We start from the raw sequence: 17,712 nt of genomic DNA on the forward strand, positions 1-17,712 counted from the left end.
GAAGTTGTTTTTACTCTCCTGCAGCAGCCATCATTCAAACAAGGGCATGTAGTCTATAGATTGTACAGCTGTTTCTAATAAAGTGACCGTCAGATCATCTTTCTAGAACCACTTCACCATCTTCAAAGTATCAATTCCAAACACTTCTACACTACAGGTTAACACAGCCCTGTAAAGTCTGACAAATGGGTAAATTTGACAATGAAAATGAAAATAAAAAATAACTCCAGTGTTATGTCTTTTTTTCAAGATTATGAGAACTCCACAATTTGCGCCACACCAATTTGCGCAGATTCACCAACACCAAGTAGGCAGTTCCTACTAAGGACAGTGAATCTGGTGTGTGGGGATTTTCAAGAATCTTTTCCATCCTATAAAAAAGTATACAATTTTGACATTTTCTCTAAAATGAATTTTGAACTTGAATTTTGAATAGCTGCATTTAAACCCAATTATTTAATCTGTTTGTAATCAGACTGAGGGCTCAATCAGACTGAAAACTGTAGTCATGTAAATGCCTGAATCCTGCTACCTTCCCAATCAGATTCAGAAATGCCTTGATGTTGTGGTACATGTTTACATTTGTGTTTACATTACGTCTTGAAAACTAAATTTTTGCTAAACCCTAAAAAGCCAATTGTTTCTAAAAACTTGTGTACTACAGCCTAGAATCTGGTGATGAGGATGAGCATAAGAATAAGTCATTAATAATCTTTAGAAATTCAGCATTTAGTCTCAAAACAAACCTTTCACATCGTCTCTAATCAATAAGGGCAATTATTGGCATGAGAACGGTCCGCTATAATAATGCACCACACATGCTTAAGATCAATATTCTTATCAGCATCATCTATAGTACAGATCTTCTGCTCCTTTGGATCAAACCCTTTTAAGGGGCCCTATCCACATGTGAAAGTCAATACAAACAGCTAATACATTTAAAGGGACGGTTCACCCCAAAAGAAACAACATTTAATTATTTCCATGTGTTTCCATGTTTTCTTTTCTTCCATGGAACATATGTAAGAAAATTGGCATTCTGCAAAATAACAGTTTTGTTTTCCACCCAGAGAGAAAAAAAAAGGTTAAATAAGGTAACTTAAACATGAATCATGATATCACACAAAAAATCTGAGAAGGTCGCAGTAGGGGGACTCAATTAACACTGAAAACGCTGTGCAGACTTACACCTTTAAAGACCAAGGGGAAGGGCAAGTGATTCATTAATAACTACGGCAGTAATCAGTGTAACCTTCTCTACAGAAACTCACAATATCAGAAAAAAACACACTGAAACTAGGCATATTAAAACATCATCAATCAGCTGCAGTTAGGTACAACATGGAGTGGCTAACCAGGCGAACATGATTAACACATATTTTTATCAGTGCGTATGGATCCTTACAACTGGTTATATTGACATCACAGATAAGATTGGCACAAAACTGGTTATGGCCAGACGCTGTAAACACAATGGCCATGTCTTCTAAAATCACCTCCTTTGATCGGATATTTATAGACTCTTATGATGAAACCAAGCTCACAGTTTTGGAGTAAAGCCCACAACTGTTAGCAGTTGAGCAGCCACAGTCTGAATGCTCTTCTGAGCTTTTATAGTCGTGAGGGAAAAACAAACACAGACATTAAAATAGACAACAAACTGTGTTAGTCTGAAGTTAGAACCTTTATCATAATACTATAAAGCTGTACCGTGGCGTAGGCAGTGGACGGGCACAGGCCGTTTGTAAGTGATAACTTGTAAATACATAGGCCTAGTCACCAGTGGCTACCAAAGCAAAAACTTCACTCGCAATTAAATATTTATGGTCCATATCCGTATTGGCTCCGACACTGGCATTTTCTGTGGATCGGGTATTGGTCAGACGAGACTGATCCAAAATCCAATATTGTGCGTATACTATTCTGTGTTATTGTTGAGCTCCACGAAAGGCACAACAACATTATAAAGCACCAACACGTTTTGGTGGACACATTTCAAGTGTTCTGAAGCTGTTCCATAGTTCAATGTGAGGTACAGATTAATATTAAAGTCATTAAATTCAAGTTCACACAAACTCTTCTCTCGCTGCGGGTGTCTGTCATCCTCCGTTCAGCAATCAAACTGCATCCTGCGTTCGGTTACTACTAGGCTTGGGTATAGAGTATCGATTGGAACCGGGACTAGCTTTGCATTTTCCCGGATCGTTCAAAAGTTTACATTTCGATTCCTAGTTTCTGCTGCTAATCTATACTGGGTTTTACAAGTTGTTTCTTATTGTAGGACCCTATGATTTCCGCGATGCAGAAAATGCGGACGGAATCGCGGAATCCAATCATAAAAACGGAATTTAATGTTTAACGAGGATTGTCACAGAATTTGCCAAATTTAGAAATAATTTAATAAAAAGTTGGTCATTGCACTTACATCAATAGCGATATGGACTAATATCTGTAAATATTAAGCCGTAAAAGTCTATTTAAATATGAATCCTGCATGTTCTGCGTGTCTTCATTAATGAATGGCGCAGAAGCGCATCTTCATTCATCACACACACGGAAGCGCGCGTGATGCTCATGGTAATTTCAGAGTCTGTCGTCGCTCTAAATAAGTAAAAAATAAAAATACAATTTAAAAAAAGTAAAAAGAAAAAAGTAAAAAGTTCATAGAATTAAAATTGATGAAAAAGGTCAGACTATTTCCTTCAGAAAGACAGTTGGTTAGATAGATCGTTTAAAATATCCTAAACTTTTTTTTTTGGCCCTGCCTCTTAAAAGAATTGGAATCGAGAAGCGTTAGGAACCTGAATCGAAACAAGGAATCGAAATTGGAATCGTTCAAATTCAAACGATACCCAACCCTTGTTACTACAGTCAAAACGATGAAACTCTCTTCAAGAGCGCACAGTAAGTCAGGTTTAAAACTGTTCAAACAAAGGCTCAATAAACTAACGCATAGATTTAATACACTACGCATCAATATCTCTTCCCTTTGTACTAGTGATGTTCGGATCACGAACTAATTGTTGGATTTAACCGGTTCTTCTTAGTGAACTGGTTGAACCAGTTCACCAAATTGTTACGTCCGGAGACGAAGTCTTCATTGATTTATATTCTTTTAATGCGTTTCTTTCCGTGTTTTTTCATGATTTCTCCTCCAACTGCCTGGCAGGTAGTTGATTGCTTCCAGCTGTACCTGCTTACCAATCAAGAGAGAGTCCGAATAAAAGCAGAGATCCAGCTACCAGAGAGGAGAGAACGTTTCCCCAAGAGCTTTCTCCAGAGCGTTGCCTGTGTTCTGCCCAGCCTGTTGTCTCAGTTGGTGGTTGTTGAGCTGCTTAGTGTTCTGCTTTGGGTACTGTAGTAGTTTTGTTTCTTTATTCATTGTGATATTCTTTAATACTTACCTTTTGTTATTTTAGTTAGTTTGTAGATGCTATTATTAACATCTCTTTTAGCGGCCACTTTAATGTTTGCCTACTTGTGTTTTGTTATTTTTGATTTGGAAGCTGTAGGAAGGTGGATGCCATTTCTGTTTAACGCTGTTTTCTCCTGTTTTTGGGCTAGGAAGGGAGCTAGGGTATAAACCTGTATTTGTTTTCTTTTTTCTTTGTTAGTATAGTTACAGGTCATTAATTCCAGTTAGCTTGTTTTGTTTGTTGTTTTGGCCTTATCCTCTCCTGAAGTTAATGCTTCCTTTTCTTTTTTTGTACTTGTTCCACGAGCTGTAAAGTAATAAAATATTTTTCTGGACAACTTGTTACTTGTGGTGCTGTGGCAGGACTCAGAGCAACGCTCTTTAAAATATTTTACTTTTGTTGCGTCCACATTTACCCCTAGACATATGCGGGACGTAACAAAATCATACTGAATCATTTGAAATGGTTCGCATCTCCAGTAGGCATTAATCCACAAATTACTTAAGTTATTCACTATTTTAACATGTCTGACACTCCCTCAGAGTCTGATCATCTTTATCTACTAACCTAATTTATAATATTATTTGTTATCGATTATGATTATATATTTTTTCATTTGTTATTTTTCATTCAAATGAAGTTATTTGTATGTAATAGATTGTGTTTAACACAAAAGAGTGATGATCAGGTCAGCACAGACAAGTATAGAAATTCTACATTGTTTAAAAAATAAAAACTGTGCTGGTATCTGATTGGATCGGTATCGGCAGATTCTCCGATATTTTCAGTATCAGGTTCAGAAAAAATGGTATCGATGCATCCCTAGTTTTAGTCAAAGTTTAGAGTGCTGTATAACGGTATCAAATCTTCTAGTTGTGATTAATTGTGATTAATTGTATATGGTATTATCACGATACTGAAATTTAGTTGCAAAAAATTGTTGTCATAATACAGCATAAGTGGTTTAATTAACTTTTGTCTTATAACAAAAAGAACTAAACATTCAAATGCATTCAAAAATCGAAATAATGTGTAATGAATACTTATTCAAAATATTTTGAAGTGCCCACGATAACAATATCATTCATGTTCATTATCGTGATACACTGCATTACCGAATACAGGGCACATCTCTAATTTAAGGCTGCATTGTGAAACCCAATTTTTCACTAAGCAACAACTCCTAAAGCAATGTCTTTTAATTATACGTTACACATTTTTTTAAGGTACTCATAGTAATACATCTTAACAGTAGATACTAGAGTTGCAAATGTGTAACATACTAATTGTTTGGCTTGTATAGTGTTAGTGTCATGGTTTCATTATGATTCAGTATGTGCTATGCGCTTAGGGATAAAAATACAGTCATATAGGCAAAATAAATAAATAATAGAAACTCAGAACAAATAATCTAACAGCACAAACAAATACAATAGAGACAATATACAGGTGCTTCTCAATAAATTAGAATGTCGTGGAAAAGTTAATTTATTTTAGTAATTTAACTCAAATTGTGTTAAAACTCGTGTATTAAATAAATTTGTTTTTCATGTTTTTATTTGTTACAAACAATATTACAGATGCATGATTATGGGAACATGGGATTATGGGTATATGAGCCTTTCATCTCACATGTGCACTCTGCACCCCTGAAGCAGCAAAACATACTTCACCACACGTTCTATCCACATAAAACATCCATAGCATTGCATGATATAATGAGTAACTGAGACTCTGTGGGGGAGGGGGGATCATTAACCTCAGCGCTTATATATTTTGCTACTTTTTTGGGCGAGTTGGGGCCAGGTCGTGGTTAGAGTGCTTGGTTGAGTCCATCAAACAAGACTACGAGGAAGAAGTGCTTCATGTTTTGTAGTAAGTAAAGTAATTCATAAATAACAATACAAATTGACAGCAATGCATCTTTACATTAACTTTTAAATTTCTGAAATAAACATAATACATATTACTGTTGCACTTATCTGTACATAGTAAATGCAGTTATTTTTTCAGCGGGTGGGGGTGTGCCCGAAGTTTGAATCCATATTGAGAAAGGCACAGAAAAGGTTTGCATACGGCTTGCTGTTATATTACAGTTCATCAAATTTAACTTACCAAATAAACAAACTAGGAGAGATGACTGAGGACGATGGCAATGATTTGAAGATTTTGAGCACCACTGACAAAACATCTAATCTTGTAAAATGTGTGTTAAGTACTGCTGCTCCATGCGCAAAAAAAACGATCATATTTTGCGCAGCTTGTCATTGAACAACGGCTCTGTGTAGTTAATGCTGATCCATGTGAAATCGCGCAGGTGATGGAGATTTACCACTGATTACAGAACCGGCTTTACTGACAAGATGCGTATTAAATATCACATGTGATTTATCGTGTAGTCCTATGAAAAAGTGCATTTTCGAACCACTAAGTAGGACTGGCCTAAAAGAAATCTTCGATATTTTTCACAAAAAATACGATTTAATCGACACCCACCCCCCACTTCAAATCAATATTCAGGTGACAAAGAAATTGTTGAAAAGTCAAAACTAAGCCAAAAAGACCAGATGGCAGGCCCTGCCATTGTGAACAGTGAAAACGTTACATAACATGATTAAAATCTAACATAACATTCTTATCATACTGGATGCAGTTTGTAAATGTTTGTAAGACTGTCAGAGGTCTTCACTATTTTTTTCATGGGAGCTGCACTGATAGGGTAGAGTCAATCAGAGAGCCACTTTTACCGCAAAGTATCAAAATTCAAAAGTAACATCTAGTCACAATTAGCATGTCTTTTCATCAATTTGTCATCCCTGATATGCAATGCAATACAAAAGGGCCTATCATTCTTTATCATTTACCTGTCAAATTTGAGACAAGATGATTAAAAAAAAAAAAACAGTATTACCTTAAAGTTGGAAAGACCTTAATTTATTTTAATTTTTTTATACTAGCCCATCATGCATCTAACTATCCAAGTTGCTTTTTGGCAGGTGTTCTTGTGCTGCCGTGGTCTTGTTCATTTCGTCAGGCGAAACATCTCTCTCACCCAGCAGCATGTCTCTATGGCAAACGCACGGGGGGAGGGTTAGACCAATTTGGACCTACAGAAGCGCTGACTGGAGTGTCGGCGGATGTTAAAAAGAAAACCAATTTTCATTCCAACAAATCGATTTAAACTAAACATTCGAGTTAATCGATAAAATCGATTTATCACCAAGCCCTACCACTAAGCAAGAAAACATAGTACACCCCCAAAACAAAATCAAGACTTTGTAAAACAGCATAATAGGAACCCTTTAAAGGAACAAACTTAACATTTCAGATTCAATCACACCATCATAATTACCAGAACTGACTTTTATGCAACATTTAACGCCAATATGAATAAATGTGTAAACTGAAAACTAAAGCAGCACTAGACACAGCCTGGATTGTCTCCTGCACAAAGCAATTCTGTCGCTGAAATCTTCAACAATACCCTCTAATCTTCTTAAAAGGATCTTTCCAGCGACACTAACCTCATTAGTGCAAGAGTAACTTGACACACAATGCCAGTACACAAAGATGTTAAACTCACCACAAGACTAAGCAACATTGAATGGCATCTATTTACACATTCTGCGGCACATGAAAGATGTAAGAATGCGATCTTGTGATTTTCTTGATCAAACAATAATGTTCCCCTTTTTATAGCAGCCCAAGGGCTTAAAGTATGGTGCTTGTCAAAATGAAAGAACTGCCATTACAATGAGATTCAAGATGGTCCAATGCCTACCCCCACAACACTGGGTTACTTTATACAACAGCTGTTTTTGCTAAAGGAGAAGGCTTAATAATTTTCATTTGGGCAAAACAATGCGCTGCACATGCTATGCATTAATGTTAAGTTTTCTACAAATATTACAGCCAATCACTGCAAGTTGCCACCCTCATTCTGAACCGTGAGAGCAGTTTAAACGATCAGACCACATACCTTAAACAAACACATCGCGATTCATAATATGCATCCTAAGCAGTCAGCCGAAGTAGGATTAGTGCATCTCTAACATAACGCATAATCCATGCCAAAAGATTCCGGCATGATGAACTGTTTGCAGTGGATTTCTCAAAGTGTGCTTCAGGCTAGGATTGTCCACGAAACCAGACAGTACTATACAGCATTTCTTTTAACTGTGACAAATCCAAGGCTGATGCAGCAACAGTTTTACTAAAGATGCACAATATAATGGAACCATATTGATCAATCAGCAGTATTAGTGATTTTGTATTGACATCAGTATTGGCATTGAATAGTGAACAATTAAATGTATATGCTTGTTTCTATTAATTTAAACTAATTTAATAAAATATGAAATAATATTTTACAATTAAACGAAGATAACTAACAGCTAATTGGCAATGGCCAGAATGTTTCTTTTGAAAGTGTGGTTCATCTAAAATTTGGAACCAACAATTAATGGCACATTCTTTGCAATTTCGACATTTCAACTGTTGTGGTGTCACTAGATATGGTGGACTTGTGTCCCAATTAATACTTTATTCTTTAATTATTGCAAGCATGTGAACTGTGCAGCAGCCCTGATTTCTTCAGCAGTCCTCTTTCGCCTCAGTGGAACTGCGGGAGAGCTGACAAGCTCCTTAGTGTGTAGGAAGTTAAAGACTTCATCCACTTACAATGCAACCCCCACCTCCTCATTCATTTAGCCAGGTCATTTGCTCCCCCTTCTTCTTCCCCTAGCCCTCGAGTGGCCTTTTTTTCGTAGCAGATCCGAGCAGAGCACCTTCCAACCTCTCGTAAAGCTACAAGCAGACTTCACTGCTGGCATTTAACACATGATCTCTCCTCACCTCCGTCTGGAAGCACTGCGGCAACTTGAGGCATTCAACAGTTTTCTCTCATTTAGTCATTCCTTCCCTCATTTATCGGTCTCTGTTTGTTTATCCCCCTCTGTTCTGCCCTCTAGCTTTCTCTCTGCTCACATGGAGAGGTGAAATGAGGCATGCTGGAAATTTGCTGGCTGACAATGGAGGACAGCTGCTCTCACTGCTCAAGCCTTTCATGAGCTGAATTAGCAGTGCGAGCTAGCCGTGTTCCCTTCCCCCACCCTTGCTGCTGGCTTTAACACCCATCCAGACATACTAGATGTACAAAGCTGAGGGAAAAGCACCACGAAAAGGCTTTGTTTCTCAGATCTGCCATTGCTTTAATGGCTAACATTTTGGTACCTTGTATTCTTTAAATCAATTACTTTTGCGTGCTGCATCATGAGTCAAATGAAAACTGAACATTTTAAAATGCTATCAAAAAAATTTTTTTGCAGCACCCTCTCTGTTACAAAAAAAAAAAAAAAACCTTGGTTGACCAACTGGATTTTGCAGATACTAAAAATGAAGGTGTGGAAAACATGAGAAAATCTATTAGTCAGTCAACAGTTAATAAAATATATTAAAAGTACATGATATTCAGTTGTCTAAAGGAACCAAAATTACATGAAATACCAGTGTAAAATCAACTGTCACAACATAAAATGTAAAACAGTGTTCTAGATCTCAGATGAAGAATACGTACCAATTTATTATACAAATCATATCATATTTTATGAGTTTTAAACATTGTAATATCTTAATATCCACTTGACACGAGGTTAAAGTGTCATGTGATTTCGAACAAACACCGGGAAGCAAAGATCTATTTTGTACAGACTTGCTTCAAAGACGAGCACTATGGAAATCTGGGGAAAGTGCAGGATTTGTCTTTGATTTAAAGCATTTGGGTCATCAATATAACATTTAGGCTACTCTTTAGCAATCTGAAATTATAGTTACAGACCTGATCAACCACAGATTTCTCTTGTCACAGCTTCTCATCAAAAAGTCAAAAAACCTTAGGGAGTGACCTTAAAATAGGCTTTTAAACCATTTTTAAAAGTCACAGGGTAGGCTCTTTACCATGACTGACATTTCAGTGTTGGCCAACCTACGTAACGAAGCACAACAGTAGCACACATAATCCTGAAATGAATATGACAATCCACAGCTGTACTTTTAGTCGAACAGTATGCACTTGCAAAAAGTTACATCATTAGGTTTCATACAGATAAAAGGCCAATGTAAAAGTGACAAACAAACAATGGCATCACTCAGTTTCTTAAGATCTGAAACTGGATAATTGGAATTTCCTTCCCAATTTTAATGATCCCCAGAAGCAGAGAATCTGTTCTGTTCTGATTAAAAGCTTGTATACATGCAGTTAAATAACCTTCTTCCAGCCCTTCCCCCACTGAAAGGTTAGGCCAGTGGGGTTAGGAGGGTCCGATTCTGGGATTAAGTGACATGGACAGTCAAACCAGGCCTAAACTTCCCTCTATTCATAAATTGAACGACAGGAAGAAAAAAAAAAAAAAAAATTGTAATGCAATGGTGTTAGTTAGGGGTGTGCGATATGATGATTTTTGATCGTGGAGGATAAAAAAAATGTCTCGAAGATCTGCTTTTAAAGAAATATGGTAGTATGGTGCTACAGCGCACATTCTGTCAGCTGCAGTTCTGGCGCCTCCGTCATATACTGTACAACACCACACGCATTCACTGCAGTGTTAACTCAGTAGTAGAGTTACTCTCTCATTATTTGCATGTGCTTTTAAATGTTTCATTCGTGCGCTGGTCTGACCTGTGCTATTTCTGAGCGCCGCACCCAAAGCACGCGTGCTAAGCCCGTCAAATAGCGCATGAAGTTATCTTTTGCGCTAATATGGTCAAAACACACAAGGTTTACATGTAGAGTTGATTGGTTGTGTCTAAAATGAAAGAAAACAGTTGAGAGAAAAATATATGTGCCTGTATATTAGATGCGTGCAGGTCTTAAAGGGACAGTAGGCCTATTAAATATGCGATAAACGTGATAAAATCATGAATCCTGATATTAAAAAAATAAATAAAAAAAATCGTTATATGATTTTTTTTGCATATTGCCCACAATTACTGTTAGTAAAATACTGCTTAAATGCTTAATTTTTTTTTTTTTTTTTTTTTACACAAACTATGATTATTTATTTAATCCTTCAAAAATATATATATATATATATATATATTTATTAAATGCCAGAGCCAGGGCTGCACGATTACAACAAAATCATAATTATCGGTTATTCCCTTGAAATTGTAATAGCAATTATTTATTACGATTATCACAATTTACATTGAATGATGTTTACTATTGTTTGATGCAACTGCATGCCTAATTTTTATATGAAAATTAACAAGCTGAAAACACTAACTGAAAAACTTTTAGTGCTTTTCTATAATATGAAGCCTCAAATGTTGACCAAATGTTGATCAGATTGGTTTCTTCTTTAAAAAAAAAAAAAAAAAAAAAAAAATATTAATGGTATAATAGGGTTATACTAAAACTAATATTAAAATAATGGGAAAACCCCTTAAGATAACATGTAGAAAGAAAAAAGCATCTTAAGCACACACAATAACATAAGTGGACTTTGAACAATTAATTGCCGTTTTGAACGAATAATTGTGTAAATAACTGAGGCATCCATAATTATAACTGCGATTAGAAATTCGATTAATTGTGCAGCCCTAGCCAGAGCCACAACCTAGTGGTTAAATAACCATAATGCTTATTTGCATAATGCAATTTTGAATCTGGCTCACAACATTTACTCCGTTTGTTCACCACTCTTCTGCATATAATTTCCAATATCATCTTTACTATCTGATTCATAAAAGCAGCAAAATGTAAATAAGAAGGCACATGCAATGCAAAGAAACCCTGACTGCAGAGGAAATAGCTCACTTGCATTCAGGCGTTAGGTCATTAATATTGACTCCCATTATCAATACTTCAATAACACAATTTCCATTAGCTGCTAAACGGTTCAAATTCAGAAGCCTTAGGCGCTTACCTTTTCATTTTTCACCTTCTTCAAAGCTCTGCATTCCCCGTCAAGCTCCTCTGGCTCTAATTTAATAGCTAACGGAGAGACAATTCCAACAGTTTCCAGAGCGTTATTCCCAAGCTGCTCTGTCACAGCCATGTCTGCATTTTGTGTACTGTCAAAGGGCGTGCTGCGTGTGCTTCCAAACGCCTGAGCATTCGCTACTATCTCCTTCTCAATTGCCACGACAGCAACTGGTCCGCTTTCGCTTTTTTCTTTCTTGTTTTTCCCGCTCGATACGTCCTTCTCCTTTTTGCTGTTGGGCACACCACGTGAGGCCTTGGCGCCCTTCTCGACACTTTTGCCAGGAGCAGAGTTGCCACCTCCTGAACTACCTGTCGCACCTGTAACCTCCCCTTGGGTCCGTCCCTGATGGTCCTTTTTTGCTCCATCTGCAGCTGGAGACTTGCTGCTATTGTCTTTAGAATTTTTGTTGCGTTTTGATTTCGATTTGCCCTCTTTGCCCTGAGGGGCGCTCACTGGGCTCACAAACTTGATATTGTCTGGCAGAGCCGCTACTGCGCTAGGTGGAGCTGCCATTCCCCCTCCGTCCTTGGTGCCAGACATCTCGAGTTTGTCCTTCTCTAGGTCAGCGTCAAGGTCGATAATCAGATTTCCAACCCCGATATCCCACTCATCACCGCTGTCGTAAGTGTCCACCGCATTCGAGTCCACACCTTTCCCGCCTGCAGTGCCACCACTTAGGGACATTTTAGTGCCAGCGGCCCAGGTTTGTCACAGTAACGTCTGATTCCTCAGACTGCCAGGGTGTGGGGAGAAGGAGAACAGTAGCCTCAACGTATTGATGTCAACTTCCCAGTCACCCACATTTTGCCCTAGAGGAGAGACATAGAAAAGGGATTATCTGGCTTGAAATTGCAGTCTGAAAATGAAACGGGTAGCGATGAAAATGCAGCATGACACAAGGACTTGACTTACCACCCAAGAGCAAATATAAAATGCAATAACATTTTCCAATTTGTTAAATAGTATACATAACATTCTTTACATAGTACACAAGTTGAATAAAATAAAACCATGAGAGTTATAGTGTCTTAACCAGATGCAAATCAGTTTTTTCCTTGTTAATCTGAAAAACTCAACAGAAAGGCTTGTTTTCTTGCTAGGGCTGCACAATATACGTAATATCGCGTTCATTATTGAAGGCCATTCATCTCCGACTTTAAAAACGAGATATTGTGTAGCTTGTCAGTGATCTACAGCTCTGTGTATTGCACGTGATGGAGAGTTACTACTTAATTGCTTTACTGACGAGTAGCACATGTAAATGGCAATGCGATTTATCATGCAGCCCTATTTCTTGCCGTTATTTTAAGCTACACAGTACTTTCCAAATCAAATTTCAGAAACACTTTATTTTACAGTCCTGTTATGCATGCATATGCTATGTACATATTATAGCAATAACTGTGTGATAACTAGGTTCTAACCATAAACCTTAAATTAACCTATGTTAAGTGCATGTAGTTTTCTTACATTACTCAGTACTTTCTTGATTAACACTACATTGTTAATGCAAGTAAAGTAAAATAAATTGCACGCCACACTTCAACTTATGTAAATAATTTGTGTTGCTGTGGTATCTGGTGAAGAAACATTTGCAAAAGATTTTGTAACCAACACTTATGGTAGAAACAATACTCAAATATTTATGCTGTTTCATATGACTATTTATTCAGATACAAATATGCAGAGTCCTGTCAGTAAAAAGTACATCAAAATAGTACATAAAAATAATTTGGTGATTATGAAGATGTCGAATTTTGTACTCACACACACACACACACACACACACACACACACACACACAAATGTATGTTAAACTACAACATTTTTCATTTATTAGTACAGTGATAACCTATATTGGGACTGTCATATTGGCCTGAGGTGCATTTTCCAAATAGCATCGTTAGCTAACTATGGTTTTTAGTTACACTGATGATCTCTATTGGTAAAATTGGAACTTGCAAAAATAGTTGCATTTAGGAAACACACGCCAAGGGTAATTGTTCTTTACCTTGCCATTTTAAGATTTCCAATTGGAATTTTCATCTTTTGCCATTTCCAAAATTATGCCAGCAGATAATAAACATTGTTAAGGTTTTTCAGCCTATACAAAACCCTATTACCACTTGACCACTACTACAAACTTGCAAACAAAAGCTAGATGTTACACTCTAGCAAGCAGGGTTAGATAACATAAGATAAGCCATAGATAACCATTTCCTTCAAAATAGAACAAGGAAGTGTGAAATTATAAGCATTTTTACCTATATTTTGTGCCAAATTATTGGTTAAGAGCATGTGTCTGTTGACATTGGGCTTCATTCAAAGCCTGATGTCTGTAAACTAATTAAGGCAGCCATTCTTTTTCACAGGTCATCTCTGCTTAGCAAGGATACATCCAAATAAGCTCACACAAGTCAAAGGAGCACGCACTTTGACCTCTGACAGTGTAAATAATTAACACTCAAGTCTGCAGGGGCTAAGGGGCTCGGGGCTGCAAACAAGGGCTGGAAAGCAACGACCACAGTTTTCTAATAAAATGAAACCGCAGCCTTACACTAAATCTGTAAGAATCTGATTAACTCATAGTCTATCCATGTTTGAAATGCTTCACCAAGCTTAACAGCAGATCAGTTCAGCGAGGAGAGGGCTTTGTTCAATAAGCTGGAGCTTGTATCAGCCTTTCATTTAGGTTTTCGCCAGTCTGTGATCATCACAAAAGCCACAGTGTGGAATTGAATGCTACTAATATTGTTTCAGACACTGAAATTCCCCAATCAAGCATCTCACATGAATTGACTGTGCTTCTAGTTTGAATGCCTAGTGCGCATCTCAAAATAAATGCATACAGTAATGTTTCATCGATATTAAGAAAATCATAGCTTCCATATCACACAAAACTTTAAAATCCTCCTGAATTTAGTGAATCTAGATTGACAGTCCTGATGGACATGATTGTATTGCCATTTAAATAAGGATTTGGAGTCTACTGCAACAGCAACATGGGATTCTCTGTAACTATGCCTCGTAAATGACAATAGCCCACCAAGAACAAGAAACAAAACCTTCTATTGATTGTTGGCCCCTTCATTGATGAGCCATCATCTGATGACCATGCACGCTCTACATAACCCCCAGATGATCATTCTTTCACAGTGGGCAGATCTAAAGACTGCAGATGTTCTGCTAGAAAAAAAAAGTCAAAGGGGTCAAAGTCAGTTTGTAACATCTGTAGCTAACCTGTGCACCACGGGTTTCATGTGAAAAGCCTGTCTGATCCCTTTAAAAGTCCAGGAGATGTACAGCTTATTCAATACGCTTTTGTCATCACAGAATTAATGTTTTGTGATAACAATATGTAATAAGCATATTGATATTTGTTTTTTTTGTAAAATCATAAAATAGTGAATGGGAACTTATTTTGGAAAAAAAAAAGCCATTGTTGTCAAGTAAATTTGAGAGGTTAAATTCAAAAATTAAAATACAGTACAGATCTGTGTAAAGAGGCTTTCTTTCTTACTTCATTTATACAAGAAAGAATGAGATATAATTTATATTTGTGCACCAATTAGGGCTGCATGATAAATCGCATGTGATATTTAATACGTATCTTGTTCGTAAAGTCAGTTCTGTAATCAGCGGTAAATCTCCATCACATGCACGCTTTCACATGGAGCAGAATTTACTACACAGAGCCGTTGTTCACTGACAAGTTGCGCAAAAACACAATCATATTTCGTAAATGTTTTGCGCAGCTTGTCAGTGAACAACGGCTCTGTGTAGTAACTGTTGCGCCATGTGAAAGCGCGCATGTGATGGAGATTTACCGCTGATTACAGAACAAGTTACTGACTAGATGCGCATTAAATATGGCATGGGATTTATCGTGCAGCCCTAGCACTGACGCAACAATACAGCAATAGTAATAAATAGTTATATTTCACTAAAACATTTTAAAGCATTTTTAAGCCATACAGAGATTTTTTTTTTACATTTCTGAAAGATAACACTAATAAGATGTTAGAACAGATTTATTATAAAAGTTTATTGGAACTGAATTTAGAAAGAATCAAGTTCTACTAACATAAGATATTAAAACACAAACTCATATTAATGACAAGCTGTCTGTAGGAAACTTAATGGCGTCACACTTCACAAAATATTCTTAGTATTATTAGGGGTGGGAGAAAAAAATTGATTATCTGATGCATCGCGATTCTCTCTTCAATGATTCTGAAATGTTCAGAATCGATTCTGAGCTTGTTTATTTTTCCCCCATATGGCACGTGTGTGCATTCAATGCACATAATTTGCGCTGTGAGACAAATGTGCACATATCTTGACAATCTGTGCTTCCACCCGCCGTGTTTTATTTTAGATAAGCTAATTTATGCCATTTGGAATGCAGTACTATTAGATGCACGAAGCTCGCACACTGACAGACGTTCACATGCACTTTTGTTTGTTGTCCTGAAGCTCAGTTTCTGTTGCGGTTAAATGCACTTTCATTTTCAAATACTTTTATACAAAATTGATGTACACACAGTCAGTTATGTTTTCAGAGCCTGACAAAACATCCGATAGATCTGTGCGTGAATGCAGCCTGTTAAAGCGGCCACTTTCTATGATCTAATCATTAATAATCAAACGGCAACAATGCTGAGGAAAAAAACTATTGTCTGTAAACTTTCGGACACTTAAAGAACACTTATTTTAAATAAGTAATTTTTTTTTTTTTTATGTAGATCAAGAATAATTTTGGATTTGGATCTTGATTCCCAGAATCGGAATTGGATCGGATCATGAAGTGCCTGAAGATTCCCACCCCTAATAGATGCACAGGTTGTATGACAACATTATGATGCATCGAATCGTGGGCCTCTGAATCGTAATCGAATCGAATTGCGAGATACCCATAGATTCCCACCCCTAAGTATTATCATCCGTATTGATGTTACACAAAAAAATCCTGACAGATTAACATTCATCTGCATTAAAAAAGTTAACTTAATGGCAGAATCTAACAAAAGTGCTTAACAGACCACTTGTAACGTCAATAAAGATTAAATGCTGAACTGAATGATGTGCATAGCTTGAGTGGTAACAACAGTAAATTCATAATAAGTGTAAAGATCTTTCTAAGCATTCACAAACATTACAGAGCTACAGCAATATCCCTCTCTTCCAGCTGTACGCTCCCATCTGCTCAGACCTATTGATTTCTCTGGACTATCCTAACACAGGATCAGAGAACTTTCAATATCAAAGCTTGTTTGTGGTAGGAGCACTACAATATATGAACAAAAAAAAAAAAAAACATAAAAAAAAAACATAGCTGTCTAGACCAAAGCTAAACCAAAAGCTTTTTTAAGTGTCAAGTATAGACAGTAAACATCTAGCTCTGGCCTGCAGACAAATCTCAAGACACTAAACAGCTAAAGAGAGCGAAAGTGAGGATAAAAAAACCCTGTCTGAGACACAGGTAATAGATTCGCCCTCCGGCTGACTGCCAACTCATCTCCACACAAGTACTCTACTCTACTGATAAAAGCAAATCATACTGAAAGTAGATGATATGGAAGTTCACATATTTGCCTGTGTTTGGTGTCAAGAAACCCTTAAAAAATATTGCAATGTTTTTTGGACATGGTTTCATGGAATGAAGTTCCATAGTATTACCATCTAATAATATCAGAGTACAGCAACGTAAAGGCAGATGATTTGTGGCCAATATAATCAACCTATATCAATGTGCGTGCTACACTGTATAAACAAAATCTGTCACTGAAGGAGGAAACTGTAAACAAAATTCTATATATGAAAGTCAAGTTCAGACTAATTAAATTATTTCTGAAACATCTTCAGCATATGTCAGCATCAACGCTTCATTTCATTTCATTTCACTTCTTTCTAAGATTAAATTAACTCTGGGCTCTCTTCTCAAAGCTGATTATTTTCCTTATGCTATATACGATGATTTTTCTGTTTTCCAAATGTTGTCTTCGCTTGATGCCATTTGATATCTGTGCTGATTCTTTAAATAGATACATTAGGGCAAATGCATTTCAGTTCCATTCTCATACACTTAGTAGTGCACAATAGTTCAACTAGGAACCATGGGACTGAATAAACCAAGATGTTATTAACATACCAATGTATTCACATGGCCAAGAATGTCAAGTATGTCAAAGAATATCATAGTAGTTATATCAGGGTTTATGTAGATTTTATGAAGAGAATAACAACTAAATCCCTTTTTAAGACCAATTAAAGAACATTTAAGGGGAAAAGAATTTATGAAAATTTGATTT

The 17,712-nt window shown here is 36.7% G+C and overlaps 1 protein-coding gene across 2 annotated transcripts in view; it reads right to left on the reverse strand.

Moving 5' to 3' along the window:
* LOC113106520 (zinc finger protein 609-like) overlaps positions 1-17,712 on the reverse strand; it is a 58,790-nt gene that overhangs the window by 38,322 nt on the left and 2,756 nt on the right. For both annotated transcript variants that reach the window (XM_026268541.1, XM_026268543.1), the window contains exon 2: positions 11,342-12,210. In XM_026268541.1, coding sequence (XP_026124326.1) covers positions 11,342-12,085 — 744 coding nt within the window. In that variant the 5' untranslated portion in view covers positions 12,086-12,210. The remainder of the gene's footprint in view (positions 1-11,341; positions 12,211-17,712) is intronic.

The sequence above is a fragment of the Carassius auratus genome, chromosome 7, assembly GCF_003368295.1.
Source record: "Carassius auratus strain Wakin chromosome 7, ASM336829v1, whole genome shotgun sequence".
Lineage (NCBI taxonomy): Eukaryota > Metazoa > Chordata > Actinopteri > Cypriniformes > Cyprinidae > Carassius > Carassius auratus.